Source organism: Oncorhynchus mykiss, chromosome 22 (genome assembly GCF_013265735.2).
Source record: "Oncorhynchus mykiss isolate Arlee chromosome 22, USDA_OmykA_1.1, whole genome shotgun sequence".
NCBI classification, from domain to species: Eukaryota; Metazoa; Chordata; class Actinopteri; order Salmoniformes; family Salmonidae; genus Oncorhynchus; species Oncorhynchus mykiss.
In genome coordinates this window covers 37,954,266-37,971,465 of record NC_048586.1, presented here as the reverse complement: position 1 = coordinate 37,971,465, position 17,200 = coordinate 37,954,266, and the positions used below count along the sequence as shown (strand labels likewise).

The 17,200-nt window shown below is 45.1% G+C and overlaps 1 protein-coding gene across 4 annotated transcripts in view; it reads left to right on the top strand.

The window, feature by feature from the left end:
• Window positions 1-4,180: 4,180 nt before the first annotated feature.
• LOC110502141 (serine/threonine-protein phosphatase 6 regulatory ankyrin repeat subunit B) overlaps window positions 4,181-17,200 on the top strand; it is a 64,138-nt gene continuing 51,118 nt past the window's right edge. For all 4 annotated transcript variants that reach the window (XR_005038831.1, XM_036959259.1, XM_036959258.1 and 1 more), the window contains exon 1: window positions 4,181-4,711. Coding sequence is in view for 3 of the 4 variants with exons in the window: in XM_036959259.1 (XP_036815154.1) it covers window positions 4,685-4,711 (27 nt within the window). In the remaining variant the exon portion in view is untranslated. The remainder of the gene's footprint in view (window positions 4,712-17,200) is intronic.

Genomic DNA, 17,200 nt, shown 5'->3' with positions numbered 1-17,200 from the left:
TTGAGAATTTCTATAGAACATGCTTTTTAGTTCAGAACTTTGCTTTTTCTGTGTCCACGAAACAGGCCCTATATGTCTGGGATACACTCAGGGTTCACGCCAAAGGAACAACGCTTACTCGTATCTAAACAGAAGAGATTTCCTAAAATACGCCACTTCGATACAGCTACGACTGGAATTGACTTTTTCGTAGCCGGTTAGGATAATTAGGTTATGGTTAGGAGAATTAGGTTATGGTTAGGATAATTAGGTTATGGTTAGGAGAATTATGTTATGGTTAGGAAAAGAGTTCTCATAACGTGCTATGAAAAGTCTCATATCTGCATCGAAGTGGCGTGTTTTTAGGGAGACCACGTAAACAGAACTCCCACAGATCTAAAGGTCTGATGTCCTTCAATAAGGTGCTGTCTTTCCTTCATATACAGGTCAGTGTTACATAGTCAGCAGCATACCACACTGGAAACATTGCTCTGTTTAAGGTGCCGTCTTTCCTTCATATACAGGTCAGTGTTACATAGTCAGCAGCATACCACACTGGAAACATTGCTCTGTTTAAGGTGCCGTCTTTCCTTCATATACAGGTCAGTGTTACATAGTCAGCAGCATACCACACTGGAAACATTGCTCTGTTTAAGGTGCCGTCTTTCCTTCATATACAGGTCAGTGTTACATAGTCAGCAGCATACCACACTGGAAACATTGCTCTGTTTAAGGTGCCGTCTTTCCTTCATATACAGGTCAGTGTTACATAGTCAGCAGCATACCACACTGGAAACATTGCTCTGTTTAAGGTGCCGTCTTTCCTTCATATACAGGTCAGTGTTACATAGTCAGCAGCATACCACACTGGAAACATTGCTCTGTTTAAGGTGCTGTCTTTCCTTCATATACAGGTCAGTGTTACATAGACAGCAGCATACCACACTGGAAACATTGCTCTGTTTAAGGTGCCGTCTTTCATATGGGACATTCAACAGGTGTCCTGACTCTGTGGTCACTAAAGATCCCATGGTTAAATTCCCAATTGGGCCCTCATACCGTCATGGCCACCTAATCATCCCCAGCGTCCAATTGGCTCATTCATCCCTCCTCTCCCCTGTAACTAGGTTTTTTCTGTAAATGAGAATGTGTTCTCAGTCAACTTACCTGGTAAAATAAGGCTTAAAAAAAAGGCTACTCATCACAGGTTGGTGGCACCTTCATTGTGGAGGATGGGCTTGTGGTCATGGCTGGTGTGGAATTGTATCAAAAATGGCAAACGTGGTTTCCATGGTTTCAATGTGTTTGATGCCATTCCATTTGCTCCATTCCAGACATTACTTTGAGCCATCCTCCCTTCAGGAGCCTCCACTGCTACTCATAGTTAGGGTTAATGCCAGCGGAGCGAGGTAGTCAATCTAGTCTTGTCCCCGTGCCGTGCCCTCATACCACTAAAAAAGCCTGACAAACATGGCTATAGTCAACCAGTTGTAATCACAGAGGATGAGCTCCAACACTTCATGAAGACCATTTCGTAGAGTGCGGTCCTTGAACTGGGAGACCAGCGCCCAGACAGACACCCAGGTAGTTTTCCATCCAGCCCTGACAAGAGGAACTCAGAGCTCAGCTCTTTCTCTCTATCTCACTCTCTCTCTCTCTCTCACTCACTCACTCACTCACAACACACACACTGTCCTCAAGAGAGTCAGAATATATCAGAGAGTTGAGCGAGCATGGTGGAGTCTGTCTGCCTGCAAACTGGGTCAAAGGCAGCACATGCATGGGCCTCTACTGCCCCTGCGGCATATAGTGTATATGTGTGAGTGGTGGGGGAGGGTTTCCATTGTAGGGAGGAGGTAGGGGGGATGAGAAAGAAGCCCTGGAGCGAGTGCAGTCATACTGTGTTGTTGGCAGCTGGAATCTGGTCTCTTTCTAAGTGGGAAGACTGGGCTGAGCCACTGAGCTGCAGCGTAACTGGCCTTGCAGTCAACCATATGGCTGTGACCTCTGCTTGCCCTTATCAACAGAGACAGGGAGGCAGGCAGACACTAACTCATACAGACAGTAGAATGCAGACAGAAACGGGAATTTAGGGAGAAAAATACACAGAGTACAAAACATTACGGACAGCTTCCTAATATTGAGTTGCACCCCCCACGTTAGCCCTCAGAACAGCCTCAATTCGTTGGGGCATGGACTCTACAAGGTGTCTAAAGCGTTCCACAGGGATGCTGGCCCATGTTGACTCCGATGCTTCCCACAGTTGTGTCAAGTTGGCTGGATGTCCTTTAGGTGGTGGACCATTCTTGATACATGCAGGAAACTGTTGAGTGTGAAAACCCAGCAGTGTTGCAGTTCTTGACACAAACCGGTGTGCCTGGCACCTACTGCCCTTCCCTGTTCAAAGGCACTTAAATATTTTGTCTTGCCCATTCACCCTCTGTATGGCATACATACACAATCCATGTGTCAATTGTCTCAAGGCTTAAAAATCCTTCTTTATCCTGTCTCCTCCCCTTCATCTATACTGATTGAAGTTGATTTAACAGGTGACATCAATAAGGGATCATTGCTTTCACCTGGATTCACCTGGTCAGTCTGTCAGGGAAAGAACAGATGTTGTTAATGTTTTGTTCTTAACTTAGTTTATATCGTAGGCACATTATTTACGTGTTACCTTTATCTATAAATATGACCTTTATCTATAAATGTTACCTTTATCTATAAATGTTACCTTTATCTATAAATGTTACCTTTAGCTATAAATGTTACTTTTATCTATAAATATTACCTTTATAAATGTTACCTTTATAAATGTTACCTTTATCTATAAATGTTACCTTTTTAAATGTTACCTTTATAAATGTTACCTTTATCTATAAATGTTACCTTTATCTAAAAATGTTACCTTTATCTAGAAATGTTACCTTTATCTATAAATATTACCTTTATAAATATTACCTTTATCTATAAATGTTACCTTTTTAAATGTTACCTTTATAAATGTTACCTTTATCTATAAATGTTACCTTTATCTAAAAAATTTACCTTTATCTAGAAATGTTACCTTTATCTATAAATATTACCTTTATAAATATTACCTTTATCTATAAATGTTACCTTTATCTATAAATATTACCTTTATAAATGTTACCTTTATCTATAAATGTTACCTTTATAAATGTTACCTTTATCTATAAATGTGAATGTGAATCTTGCTCTCTTTTCTAGAATGAGATTTGACGTGGCACCATAAATGAGGATGATAGAAGGAAGATTTTGAGTATTTTCCTCAATGAAAAGCCTGCCATTCTGGCTCCCATTGCAGAGAGTAGGGTGGGGTGGGAAACTGCTCACCCATGTGGGCACTGGGCATGGGTGAGCAACAACATTTAGTTACAACTAGAGTCACAACATGTAGGTCAACTCTATGAAATGAGGAATATGTAAGAAGGAAGAACTTGAATATTTTCCTCAAAGAAGCAAAAGCCAACCATTCTGGCTACCATGATAGGTGGTGGGGACCCTGTGGGCACTAGTCAGGGATGACTAACGTTTAGTCACAACTTGGCACTTGTGGGGGCTTTGCCGGGTCAGTTGTCCCCTGAAGGGTAGTGGTTGTTTGGTGTGGGTGGCTATATAGTGGTTAAGACGGGTTGTATAATTCTGTCAACAGGAAATCAGAGATGCAACAACAGTGAGACATGCTCCATATAGTTCTGTGCCAAAGTTCCATTCTCCAGTAACCATATGAAGGATTAGCTCTGACCACCCAGACCTAGTAAGGCAATGACTGATTCTGATACACATTTCCTGTTTGCTCTCCAAAACACAATAAACTCAGGAATGCATCTCCCTGAACCTGTTGACTGTACGAAAGGTGGTGTGTTGAGAAAGAGAAATAGAGAGGCAACAGTAAACATATCTGTTCATACTGCACACAGAGATGAATGCATAAGAACATAGGGGCATTTCAGATTGATGACAAGAAACTAACCTGTTTGTTACAAATTAATATATCTACGATTCTAGGTAATTCACCTGTAGTGTATCTGTAGGCCACTGAACATTTACCAAAGCAATTTACAAACCCGTCTCTGACTTTACGTCAAATTGTTTTTTCCCCCTATTCTAGCCACAGGAGGGCAGCAGAGGGAGCACTCTACCGAGCGTTGGCGCTGATAATCAGCGATGACTCTCCTCAAATTCTGCATCTGAGTGTAGGAGAGCGAGAGGCTTGAACTTCCTGTGCAATCTCAGTTCACCCGTTTTACATATACAGGAAGATTTTCGGAGCTGCAAAGTGAGAGGGGAGTGTTTGGTAATTTAAAGAGAAATTCCCCCGTGCATAAACTGTAAATGCGGATTGTTTACATCAGTCGGTCGAGTCGGAGAAGCCATTCCTTCTTTCCCTCCTCCCTTCGCACACTGTGGCGGTGGCGCGACTCCCCCTCACCGCAGATAGTGTCAGTGGAGCTGGCCATGGGGCCCTGATACAGCCCGGGCCCTGACTGAGGTTCTGCGTTGCATCAGAAAAGGAACAATTATTGATGCACGATTCACTTCCCTGACTACTGCATCAACCAAGAGTGACTACAAGAGGAAAGAGAGAAGATTTTGAACTGAAATATTATTACAAGATAATTGCATGATCTGATATTCAAGGGAGTGTGTTGATGTGCTGACCAAATTGATCGAGACTATTATGGCTGTTCTAAAACTCGTCGAACAGGTAGCTATGCCAATTTGACAAATAATTAATGTTTCCTTAACGTTATATGTAGATGTAGATAGTCTATAAGCTTTTCTCATTGTGCATTGCGATAGTGACTACTTCGTTGATACAAAGATATGCCCAAGTAGGTCCCGGGAAAGTGGAATGTTTTTGTAAACGTTACATAATTGAGAAATAATTTTTCATGCGTCGCTGGCAAGTGAGAGAAAATCGTTTTTCTGGTGCCCAGAGGAACAGCTGCGGTCCGCTACGCGAGCGAGGAGGTGTGTCGTGCATCTCGTGCTGTGAATGAAATTGGGCGGTGTGTGTTATCTCATGTTGTAGATGCATTTGCAGTATTTACATAGTTCTTTGTTCTCCTTACCGTTTTAAAAGTAGGACAACGAATTCGGGGTGACTTTCTGATGGCTCTTCTGTAAACTGTACCCCAGTTGAGCCACCGCCACGCGCCACTGGAATTCAGCTGTGAATTCCTTTATCGTCCCCATGAATTATAGTGTTGCTGTCGGCACCTGTTATGATCTGTCAAGTTGTTACTGGTGCATCCCTCGGTTTTGTCAAAAGAATGTGTTCTGCATTTTGGGCTTGCCTAGTCAAGTTCCCCACTTCTCTCTTCCTAGATTGTTGTCAGCGAGAAGAGTGTAGGATGTTGAGCACAGTGACTTGTGTCACAAACTTCAAACTTCACCATCAGAGCATGATAGTATGTTACTATCTTTTTACTATCTTTTTTGTTGCTGTTACCGCAGACATATCTGAGATGTTTTTCTTCACTGTTTTTGTTGTCGAGGTGCTGAGTAACAGGGTCAAGCGGACAATAATAACAACAGCTACAGTACAGGGGTCATCTGAGTCATCACTCAATCACCAGTCTTGTTGGGCTTGGAGTTTTTCCTGAACGCATGACCTGACCAGTCCCTAAAACCCGACCCTGGCAACAGTGACTATTGTCTGGTTTCAATGCTGGACTCTTTTGGCAACTTTGAAAATAAATTGTTCAGGGGTGGGTCCTCTTTAGAAAGACAACTCTCCCAACGAATCACGCGGCAGACATGCCAGAACGTCGCGATTCAAAACCAACGTTTGCAGGCAACATCTTTGCAGTGGTTTTAGTGAAGGTAGTTGATGCAAGCTAGCCACTTGTGAAATGCATTCATTAAAAATAACCTCCCCGATCTCCATCTAGCTAGCTACTATTTTGTATTTTTTTTTAAGCGGATGCCAAAATAATCCACCAGACATTTGGCACAGTTGCCTATCGGGTCGGGCTTTCGAGACTATGACCTGACAAGAAACATGGGCTATAACAAGGGGCCCAGGTGAGGAAAAACTCTGGGTCACATAGGGATAAGCATTATCTGTGAGACCGAATGCTAATGGTGCTGCTATTTGACCTTCCTCTGTCCCTTATCCAAGGCCTTTATCTATAGATCAGCCCAGTCTGAACTGTGTAGAGCAGCAGCTGCAGGAAGTGATCCAATGGCCTATCTCGCCTGTACATCTGATTTCAGCCTATGTCAGGCACGCACCACTGTATGTGCTCTCAAACCAGCATCAGTTATGGTCAGTGGGTTGTTTGAGTTAGGACAGGTTGTAACGGATGTGTATGTTTGCAGAGAGATTATACAAGTGTATGGCTCTGTGTGTCTACTGGCCAGTGAGTGACTCTGGCTGGGCCACTCAAGGACATTCAGAGACTTGTCCCGAAGCCACTCCTGCATTGTCTTGGCTGTGTGCTTAGGGTCGTTGTCCTGTTGGAAGGCGAACCTTCGCCCCAGTCTGAGGTCCTGAGTGTTCTGGAGCAGGTTTTCATCAAGGATCTCTCTGTACTTTGCTCCGTTCATCTTTGCCTCGATCCTGACCAATCTCCCAGTCACTGACGCCGACAAATATCCCCACAGCATGATGGTGCCACCACCATGCTTCACCGTAAGGATGGTGCCAGGTTTCCTCCAGACGTGACACTTGGCATTCAGGCCAAAGAGTTCATTCTTGATTTCATCAGACCAGAGAATCTTGTTTCTCATGGTCTGAGAGTCTTTAGGTGCCTTTTGGCAAACTCCAAACAGGCTGTCATGTGCCTTTTACTGAGGAATAGCTTCAGTCTGGCCACTCTACCATAATGGCCTTATTGGTGGAGTGCTGCAGAGATGGTTGTCCTACTGGAAGGTTCTCGTATCTCCACAGAGGAACTCTGGAGCTCTGTCAGAGTGACTATCAAGTTCTTAGTCACCTCCTTGACCAAGGCCCTTCTCCCCCGACTGCTCAGTTTGGCCGGGCGGACAGCTCTAAGAAGAGTCTTGGTGGTTCCAAACTTCTTCTGTTTAAGAATGTTGGAGGCCTCTGTGTTCTTGGGGACCTTCAATGCTGCATACATTTTTTGGTATTCTTCCCCAGATCTGTGCCTCGACACAATCATGTCTTAGAGTTCTACAGACAATTCCTTCAACCTCATGGCTTGGTTTTTGCTCTGACATGCACTGTCAACTGTGGGACCTTATATAGACAGGTGTATGCCTTTTCAAATCATGTCCAATCAATTGGATTTACCACAGGTGGACTCCAATCAAATTGTAGAAACATCTCAAAGATGATCAATGGAAACAGGATGCACCTGAGCTTAATACCGTGTCTCATAGCAAAGGGTCTGAATAGTTATGTAAATAAGGTATTCCAGTTTTTTATTTTTAATACATTTGTAAACATGTAGAAAAACCTGTTTTCGCTTTGTCGTTATGGGGTATTGTGTGTAGATTGCTGGGGATACAAAAAAAGTAGAATAAGGCTGTAACTTATTATTTTTTTGAAAAAGTCAAGTGGTCTGAATACTTTCCTAAGGCACTATACAAGAGCAATTAGGGTTTAGTGCCTTGCTCAAGGGCACATCGATAGCTTGTTCACCTAGTCGGCTCAGGGATTCGAACCAGCATCCTTTCGCTTACTGGCCTAACCCCTAGGCTACCTGCTGCCCTAATCCCTCCTCTGTGTTCCAGAGAAAGGGAGAGACAGGAAGTTATCTTGACATCCCCCTCCCCTTTTCTTCATTTTTCTTCTTACTGGATCCCCATGGGATTGTTCGTCTGGAAGTATGCGCGTGTGTGTGTGTGTGTGTGTGTGTGCGCGCGTTGGTGTGTGGGTTTGTTCAGAAGGGGGGTTGAAGGGTGCTCGTGATGTGTTGTCTTTTTAGTTTTTTTTTATTACATTTTTTTATTTTGAAGGCTGCTGACCTTACATATTGTGTAGGGGACTCGACCATACACATGTGAGTAGTCTGACAAATTGATTGATACAGTTGAATTCGGAAGTTTACATACACTTAGGTTGGAGTCATTAAAACTTGTTTTTCAACCACTCCACAAATTTCTTGTTAACAAACTATAGTTTTGGCAAGTCGGTTAGAACATCTACTTTGTGCATGACACAAGTAATTTTTCCAACAATTGTTTACAGACAGATTATTTCACTTATAATTCACTGAATCACAATTCCAGTGGGTCAGAAGTTTGACTGCCTTTAAACAGCTTGGAAAATGATGTCATGTCTTTAGATGCTTCTGATAGTGTAACGGTTTTCTTCATCTGAAGGAGAGGCGGACCAAAATGCAGCGTGGTTGTTATTCATGTTTTTTAATGAAGAAAACTATACATGAATAAACTAACAAAACAATAAATGTGAGAAAACCTAAACAGCCTATCTGGTGACAACAAACACAAAGACAGGAACAATCACCCACGAAACACTCAAAGAATATGGCTGCCTAAATATGGTTCCCAATCAGAGGAACCGGCCGCACACCTAAACCCATAGGGGAGGGTCCGGGTGGGCGTCTGTCCACGGTGGCGGCTCCGGCTCGGGACGTGGACCCCACTCCAACAAAGTCTTAGTCCCTTTGCCTTGCGTCCTTAGATAGGCGACCCTCGCCGCCGACCTTGGCCTAGAAGTCCTCACCAAGGGCCCCACTGGACTGAGGGGCAGCTCGGGACTGAGGGGCAGCTCGGGACTGAGGGGTAGCTCGGGACTGAGGGGTAGCTCGGGACTGAGGGGTAGCTCGGGACTGAGGGGAAGCTCGGGACTGAGGGGAAGCTCGGGACTGAGGGGTAGCTCGGGACTGAGGGGTAGCTCGGGACTGAGAGGAAACCCAGTACTGAGAGAAAGCTCAGGCAGGTAGTAGGCTCTGGCAGATCCTGGCTGGCTGGTGGTTCTGGCAGATCCTGGCTGACTGGTGGTTCCGGCAGATCCTGGCTGACTGGCGGATCCTGGCTGAATAGCGGATCCTGGCTGAATAGCGGATCCTGGCTGAATAGCGGATCTGGAAGATCCTGGCGGACTGGCAGCTCTAGCTGCTCCATGCTGACTGGCAGCTCTGGCTGCTCCATGCTGACTGGCTGCTCCATGCTGACTGGCTGCTCCATGCTGACTGGCGACTCTGGCTGCTCCATGCTGACTGGCGGCTCTGGCTGCCCCATGCTGACTGGCGGCCCCATGCTGACTGGCGGCTCTGGCTGCCCCATGCTGACTGGCGGCTCTGGCTGCCCCATGCTGACTGGCGGCTCTGGCTGCCCCATGCTGACTGGCGGCTCTGGCTGCCCCATGCTGACTGGCGGCTCTGGCTGCTCCATGCTGACTGGCGGCTCTGGCTGCTCCATGCTGACTGGCAGCTCTGGCGGCTCCATGCTGACTGGCAGCTCTGGCGGCTCCTTGCAGACTGGCAGCTCTGGCGGCTCCTTGCAGACTGGCAGCTCTGGCGGCATCCTGCAGACTGGCAGCTCTATGCAGACTGGCAGCTCTATGCAGACTGGCAGCTCTGAACAGGCGGGAGACTCCGGCAGCGCTGTAGAGGCAGAAGGCTCTGGCAGCGCTAAACAGGCGGGAGACTCCGGCAGCGCTGTAGAGGAGGAAGGCTCTGGCAGCGCTAGATAGGCGGGAGACTCCGGCAGCGCTGGAGAGGAGGAAGGCTCTGGCAGCGCTGGACAGGCGAAGCGCACTGTAGGCCTGATGCGTGGTGCTGGCACTGGTGGTACTGGGCCGAGAACACGCACAGGAAGCCTGGTGCGGGGAGCTGCCACCGGAGGGCTGAGGCGTGGAGGTGGTACTGGATAGACCGGACCGTGCAGGCGCACTGGAGATCTTGAGCACCGAGCCTGCCCAACCTTACCTGGTTGAATGCTCCCGGTCGCCCTGCCAGTGCGGCGAGGTGGAATAGCCCGCACTGGGCTATGCAGGCGAACCGGAGACACCGAGCGCAAGGCTGGTGCCATGTAAGCCGGCCCAAGGAGACGCACTGGAGACCAGATGTGTAGAGCCGGCTTCATGGCACTTGGCTCGATGCTCACTCTAGCCTGGCCGATACGCGAAGCTGGAATGTACCGCACCGGGCTATGCACCCGCACTGGAGACACCGTGCGAACCACAGCATAACACGGTGCCTGCCCGGTCTCTCTAGCCCCCCGGTAAGCACAGGAAGTTAGCGTAGGTCTCCTACCTGGCGTAGCCATACTCCCTGTGAGCCCCCCCCCCCCAATACATTTTTGGGGCTGACTCTCGGGCTTCCATCCGCGTCGCCGTGCTGCCTCCTCATACCAGCGCCTCTCCACTTTCGCCGCCTCTAGTTCTTCTTTGGGGCGGCGATATTCTCCAGGCTGTGCCCAAGGTCCTTTCCCGTCCAATATCTCCTCCCATGTCCAAAAGTCCTGATTTTGCTGCTCCTGTTGCCGCTGCCTGTCACCACGCCGCTTGGTCCTGTTGTGGTGGGTGATTCTGTAACGGTTTTCTTCATCTGAAGGAGAGACGGACCAAAATGCAGCGTGGTTGTTATTCATGTTTTTTAATGAAGAAAACTATACATGAATAAACTAACAAAACAATAAATGTGAGAAAACCTAAACAGCCTATCTGGTGACAACAAACACAAAGACAGGAACAATCACCCACGAAACACTCAAAGAATATTGCTGCCTAAATATGGTTCCCAATCAGAGACAACGATAAACACCTGCCTCTGATTGAGAACCACTCCAGACAGCCATAGACTTACCTAGAAAACCCTACTAAGCCACAAACCCAATACCTAACAAAAACCCCAAGACAAAACACACCACATAAATAAACCCATGTCACACCCTGGCCTGACCAAAATAATAAAGAAAACACAAAATACTAAGACCAGGGTGTGACAGATAGGCTAATTGACATAATTTGAGTCAATTGGAGTTGTACCTGTGGATGTATTTCAAGGCCTACCTTCAAACTCAAACTATTTTTTTTTTCTCATGGGAAAATCAAAATAAATTAGCCAAGACCTCAGAAAAAATTGTAAACCTCCACAAGTCTGGTTCATCCTTGGGAGCAATTTCCAAACGCCTGAAGGTACCACGTTCATCTGTACAAACAATAGTACGCAAGTATAAACACCATGGGACCACGCACCCGTCATACCGCTCAGGAAGGAGACACGTTCTGTCTCCTAGAGATGAACCTACTTTGGTGCGAAAAGTGCAAATCAGTCCCAGAACAACAGCAAAGGACCTTGTGAAGATGCTGGAGGGAACAGGTACAAAAGTATCTATATCCACAGTAAAACGAGTCCTATACCGACATAACCTGAAAGGCCGCTCAGCAAGGAAGAAGCCACTGCTCCAAAACCACCATAAAAAAGCCAGACTATGGTTTGCAACTGCACATGGGGACAAAGATTGTACTTTTTGGAGAAATGTCCTCTGGTCTGATGAAACAAAAATAGAACTGTTTGGCCATAATGACCATTGTTATGTTTGGAGGAAAAAAGGGGGAGGCTAGCAAGCCGAAGAACACCATCCCAACCGTGAAGCACGGGGGTGGCAGCATCATGTTCTGGGGGTGCTTTGCAGCAGGAGGGACTGGTGCACTTCACAAAATATATGGCATCGTGAGGAGGGAATATTATGCAGATATATTGAAGCAACATCTCAAGACATCAGTCAGGAAGTTAAAGCTTGGTCGCAAATGGGTCTTCCAAATGGACAATGACCCCAAGCATACTTCCAAATTTGTGGCAAAATGGCTTAAGGACAACAAAGTCAAGGTATTGGAGTGGCTATCACAACGCCCTGACCTCAAACCCATAGAACATTTGTTGGCAGAACTGAAAAAACGTGTGTGAGCAAGGAGGCCTAGAACCTGACTCAGTTACACCAGCTCTGTCAGGAGGAATGGGCCAAAATTCACCCACATTATTGTGGGAAGCTTGCGGAAGGCTACCCGAAACGTTTGACCCAAGTTAAACAATTTAAAGGCAATGCTACCAAATACTAATTGAGTGTATGTAAACTTCTGACCCACTGGGAATGTAATGAAATAAATAAAAGCTGAAATGAATAATTCTCTCTACTATTATTCTGACATTTCACATTCTTAAAATAAAGTGGTGATCCTAACTGACCTAAGACAGGGGAATTTTTTACTAGGATTAAATGTCAGGAATTGTGAAAAACTGAGTTGAAATTTGCATAAGGTGTATGTAAACTTCTGACTTAAATGTAAACTGTACTTATTTTCTCTCTCACCACCAACAGTAAGGGAAGGAGAAAAACACACTCATGGTTTTATTTCTGCATTGAATTTATAGTGGGACGTCATCGGCATCAGCAGCCTCTCATTTTGGAGCTGTGCTGTGGGGGCGGAGACTCAGATCTGCTCTCTACCCTCTGGCACCAATAGCAATGCAGCTATTATATTCAGCATCTTTATGGAAGGAAAATCACAGCCCAAAAAATGTGTGTGTGTGTGACATGATTGCATGTGTGTTGTTTGCAGTTCAAAGAATGAAAACAGAGTTTTTATCAGATACAGGAAGGTTGTGTAGGATGAGGGCAAAACAGAGAGACATCCTTTTGTTTTGTCAAATGCCGGCGACCTCTCTTGGTTCCATTGGGACCCTTTTAGACAGGACTAGTTTAGTTAAGATGCTGAACCTAATGGTGTTCTAAATGTAGACAAGGAAGCTGCCACTCTCCTATTGGACAAGGGGTCGTTTTGACAACATTCATTGGCCCTTGGAGTCAGGGCGAGGGAGGAGCATGAGGGCAATGTGCTGTGCCTGTGCTGTGGCAACAATGGGCTCAGTGTTAGACATTTTTGTTTTGCCTGGAGGGATGGTATGGTGAGGTGAGGGTTGGTGTGGTGTGGTGAGGGGTGGTGAGGTGAGGTGAGGGGTGGTGTGGTGAGGGTTGTGTGGTGATGGGTGGTGCTGTGTAGTGTGGTGAGGGGTGGTGTGGTGAATTTTACGTAATTATGACATAACATTGAAGGTTGTACAATGTAACAGCGATATTTAGACTTATGGATGCCACCCGTTGGATCAAATACGGAACGGTTCCGTATTTCACTGAAATAATAAACGTTTTGTTTTCGAAATGATAGTTTCCGGATTCGACCATATTAATGGCCTAAGGCTCGTATTTCTGTGTGTTATGTTATAATTAAGTCTATTATTTGATATTTGATAGAGCAGTCTGACTGAGCAGTGGTAGGCAGCAGCAGGCTTGTAAGCATTCATTCAAACAGCACTTCCGTGCGTTTTGCCAGCAGCTCATCGCTGTGCTTCAAGCATTGCGCTGTTTATGACTTCAAGCCCATCAACTCCTGAGATTAGGCTAGTGTAACCGATGTGAAATGGCTAGCTAGTTAGCGGGGTGCGCGCTAATAGCGTTTCAAACGTCACTCGCTCTGAGTCTTGGAGTAGTTGTTCCCCTTGCTCTGCATGGGTAACGCTGCTTCGAGGGTGGCTGTTGTCGATGTGTTCCTGGTTTGAGCCCAGGGAGGAGCGAGGAGAGGGACGGAAGCTATACTGTTACACTGGCAATACTAAAGTGCCTATAAGAACATCCAATAGTCGAAGGTATATGAAATACAAATGGTATAGAGAGAAATAGTCCTAAAAATACTATATTAACTACAACCTAAAACCTCTTACCTTGGAATATTGAAGTCTCATGTTAAAAGGAACCACCAGCTTTCATATGTTCTCATGTTCTGAGCAAGGAACTTAAACGTTAGCTTTTTTACATGGCACATATTGCACTTTTACTTTCTTCTCCAACACTTTGTTTTTGCATTATTTAAACCAAATTGAACATGTTTCATTATTTATTTGAGGCTAAATATATTTTATTGATGTTTTATGTTAAGTTAAAATAAGTGTTCGTTCAGTATTGTTGTAATTGTCATTATTACAAATACATTTAAAAAATAGTCAGATTAATCGGTATCGGCTTTTTTTGGTCCTCCAATAATCGGTATCGGCTTTTTTTGGTCCTCCAATAATCGATATCGGCTTTTTTTGGTCCTCCAATAATCGATATCGGCGTTGAAAAATCATAATCGGTCGACCTCTAGTGGTGAGGGGTGTTGTGGTGTAGTGTGGGGAGGGGTGGTGTGGTGAGGGGTGGTGTAGTGTGGGGAGGGGTGGTGTGGTGAGGGGTGGTGTGGTGTGAGGGGTGTGAGGGGTAGTGTGGTATGCTTTGGTGAGGGTTGGTGTGGTGTGAGGGGTGGTGTGGTATGGTTTGGTGAGGGGTGGTGTGGTGAGGTGTGGTGTGGTGAGGGATGGTGTGGTGAGGGATGGGGTGGTGTGGTATGGTTTTGTGAGGGTTGGTGGGGTGTGGTGAGGGGTGGTGTGGTGTGGTATGGTTTGGTGAGGGGTGGTGTGGTGTGGTTTGGTGAGGGGTGGTGTGGTGAGGGGTGGTGTGGTGTGGTTTGGTAAGGGGTGGTGTGGTGAGGGGTGGTGTGGTGTGGTGAGGGGTGGTGTGGTATGGTTTGGTGAGGGGTGGTGTGGTGTGGTATGGTTTGGTGAGAGGTGGTGTGGTGTGGTATGGTTTGGTGAGGGGTGGTGTGGTATGGTTTGGTGAGAGGTGGTGATTTACTGCCACATGCAGGGATGGAATGTTTGCCCACAGGCATAATTCATTTGCTGATCCCTACTGATGACCTTGATGGAATTATTTGATCCTTCCATAATACGTCCCACAGAGTTGACTACTTCAAAATGGTGAAAGTCCTCAATGGCACAGCCCATGCTAAAACGGTTTTATTAGTCATATGTACAGGATACACATGGTATACACCATCCAATGAAATGCTTACTTACATGTTCCTTCTGAACAATGCAACAACAATAAGAAATAATAAAAGAGAAGAATATTAACATAAAGTAAATGGCTTAGTAGAATAGAATAAACATTTTAGCATCAGTATAATACAGGAAGTGACTGAAAATCCGAGCAGGTGGTCAGTCCAGTTCAAGTGGCTTTTAGACAGAAACTGTCTCTGATCCTGTTAGTATCAGACCTCATGCTCCGATACTGTCTGCCGACGGTAAGGGAGAGGATAAATCGTGGCAAACGGCGGGAAAACATTCTGGATCAATCTATGTGGAGGAGAGCCCTGTTCCCATAAATCACTACTCCTTCAGCAGAGTCCCCACTGTGGTTAAACTATAGTTAAGCTGTAGTTAGGCTGTAGTTAGGCTGTTGTTAAGCTGTAGTTAGACTAGTTAAGTTGTATTTAAGATGTAGTTAGACTAGTTAAGCTGTAGTTAAGTTGTAGTTAAGCTGTAGTTAGGCTGTTGTTAAGATGTAGTTAGACTGTAGTTAAGCTGTAGTTAGGCTGTAGTTAAGTTGTAGTTAAGCTGTAGTTAGGCTGTTGTTAAGCTGTAGTTAGACTAGTTAAGTTGTATTTAAGATGTAGTTAGACTAGTTAAGCTGTAGTTAAGTTGTAGTTAAGCTGTAGTTAGGCTGTAGTTAAGCTGTAGTTAGACTAGTTAAGTTGTATTTAAGATGTAGTTAGACTAGTTAAGCTGTAGTTAGACTGTAGTTAAGCTGTAGTTAGACTGTAGTTAAGCTGTAGTTAAGCTATAGTTAAGCTATAGTTAAGATGTAGTTAGACTGTAGTTAGACTGTAGTTAGACTGTATTTGGACTGTAGTTAAGCTGTAGTTAGACTAGTTAAGTTGTAGTTAAGATGCAGTTAAGCTGTAGTTAAGCTGTAGTTAGACTGTAGTTAAGCTGTAGTTAGACTGTAGTTAAGCTGTAGTTAAGCTGTAGTTAAGATATAGTTAAGATGTAGTTAGACTAGTTAAGCTGTAGTTAGGCTGTAGTTAAGCTGTAGTTAGACTGTAGTTAAGCTGTAGTTAGGCTATAGTTAGACTAGTTAAACTGTAGTTAAGCTGTAGTTAGACTGTAGTTAAACTGTAGTTAAGCTGTAGTTAGGCTGTAGTTAAACTGTAGTTAAGCTGTAGTTAGACTGTAGTTAGGCTGTAGTTAAGCTGTAGTTAAGCTGTAGTTAGACTGTAGTTAAGCTGTAGTTAAGCTGTAGTTAGACTGTAGTTAAGCTGTAGTTAGACTGTAGTTAAACTGTAGTTAAACTGTAGTTAAGCTGTAGTTAAGCTGTAGTTAGACTGTAGTTAAGCTGTAGTTAGGCTGTAGTTAGACTGTAGTTAGACTGTAGTTAGGCTGTAGGGCCTGCACACCTCTGACTCTCCACCCGCTGTTTCATAAAGGCCTACACATTTGGTGCGCAGGTTTTTCCAGATTATAGGATTAGTCAGAGTCTGTGTGTGGCCCACAAGCAGAACTGAAAATGTTTCCTCTCTGCGTGTAAACTCTGAGAAGGTGACAGAATGTAACAGGAAGTGAGGCGGTAAGGTGGAGGGGGGACAGGAAGTTCAGATGCAGCAACATGTTCTGGCCTGACTCTGTGGTGCATAGGGCTGAGTCAGTCAGGCTTTGACTCAATTGCCTTCTTCTCTGTCATTGAATTTTATGTTGTATGTAACTGACAGGTTGTCAGTCACATGGTGATAGTAAGGGGCCACTGCTTGGCAGCACCCAGAAACAGCATCCATATGGGACCAGTCTGTGGTTTTGACATTGTTGGGATACAGCTTTTGTCAGATTTGACTTTTCGTAGCAGGTTAGGAGAATTTACGCAGCAGATAAGGAGAATTAGCGTAAGGGTTAGCTAGAAATGCCAATTTAAAAAATTTGACAAAAGCTGTATCTCTTCTAGCCATGACCCCAGTCTGTTTCGCTCTCAGAACCATGTCTCACCTGCTAGGTAGGTCCTTTTAAAATACTTTTACAAGGCACCCTTCTTTCCTCCCTTCTGTGAGGTGATTGCTATCACCAATCAAAAACTGGAAGGGTGGAAGGATCCATTTTAGAAGTATTGGAACAGGGACATGACCAGACTCATTATAGTCGGCCTGTCTACCCTCATGTCATATCCAGTCAGTCCAGTGTGTTTCTCAGAAAGCTGACTGACCCTGCTGATCTAAGGCCTAGTACTGATTGACAAAGATAATTTGTGCCTGCGTGCCAGCGATGTCCTGGACCTTTATTTAGGTCTGAGAGAGAGACTGGAGAGAGCACTGTAACTTCACTCACTACACTAGACTAAGATGAATGTTTACATGCTGCTGTGCTGTTCCCTTGTAGAGTTGGAGGACTTTATTTCC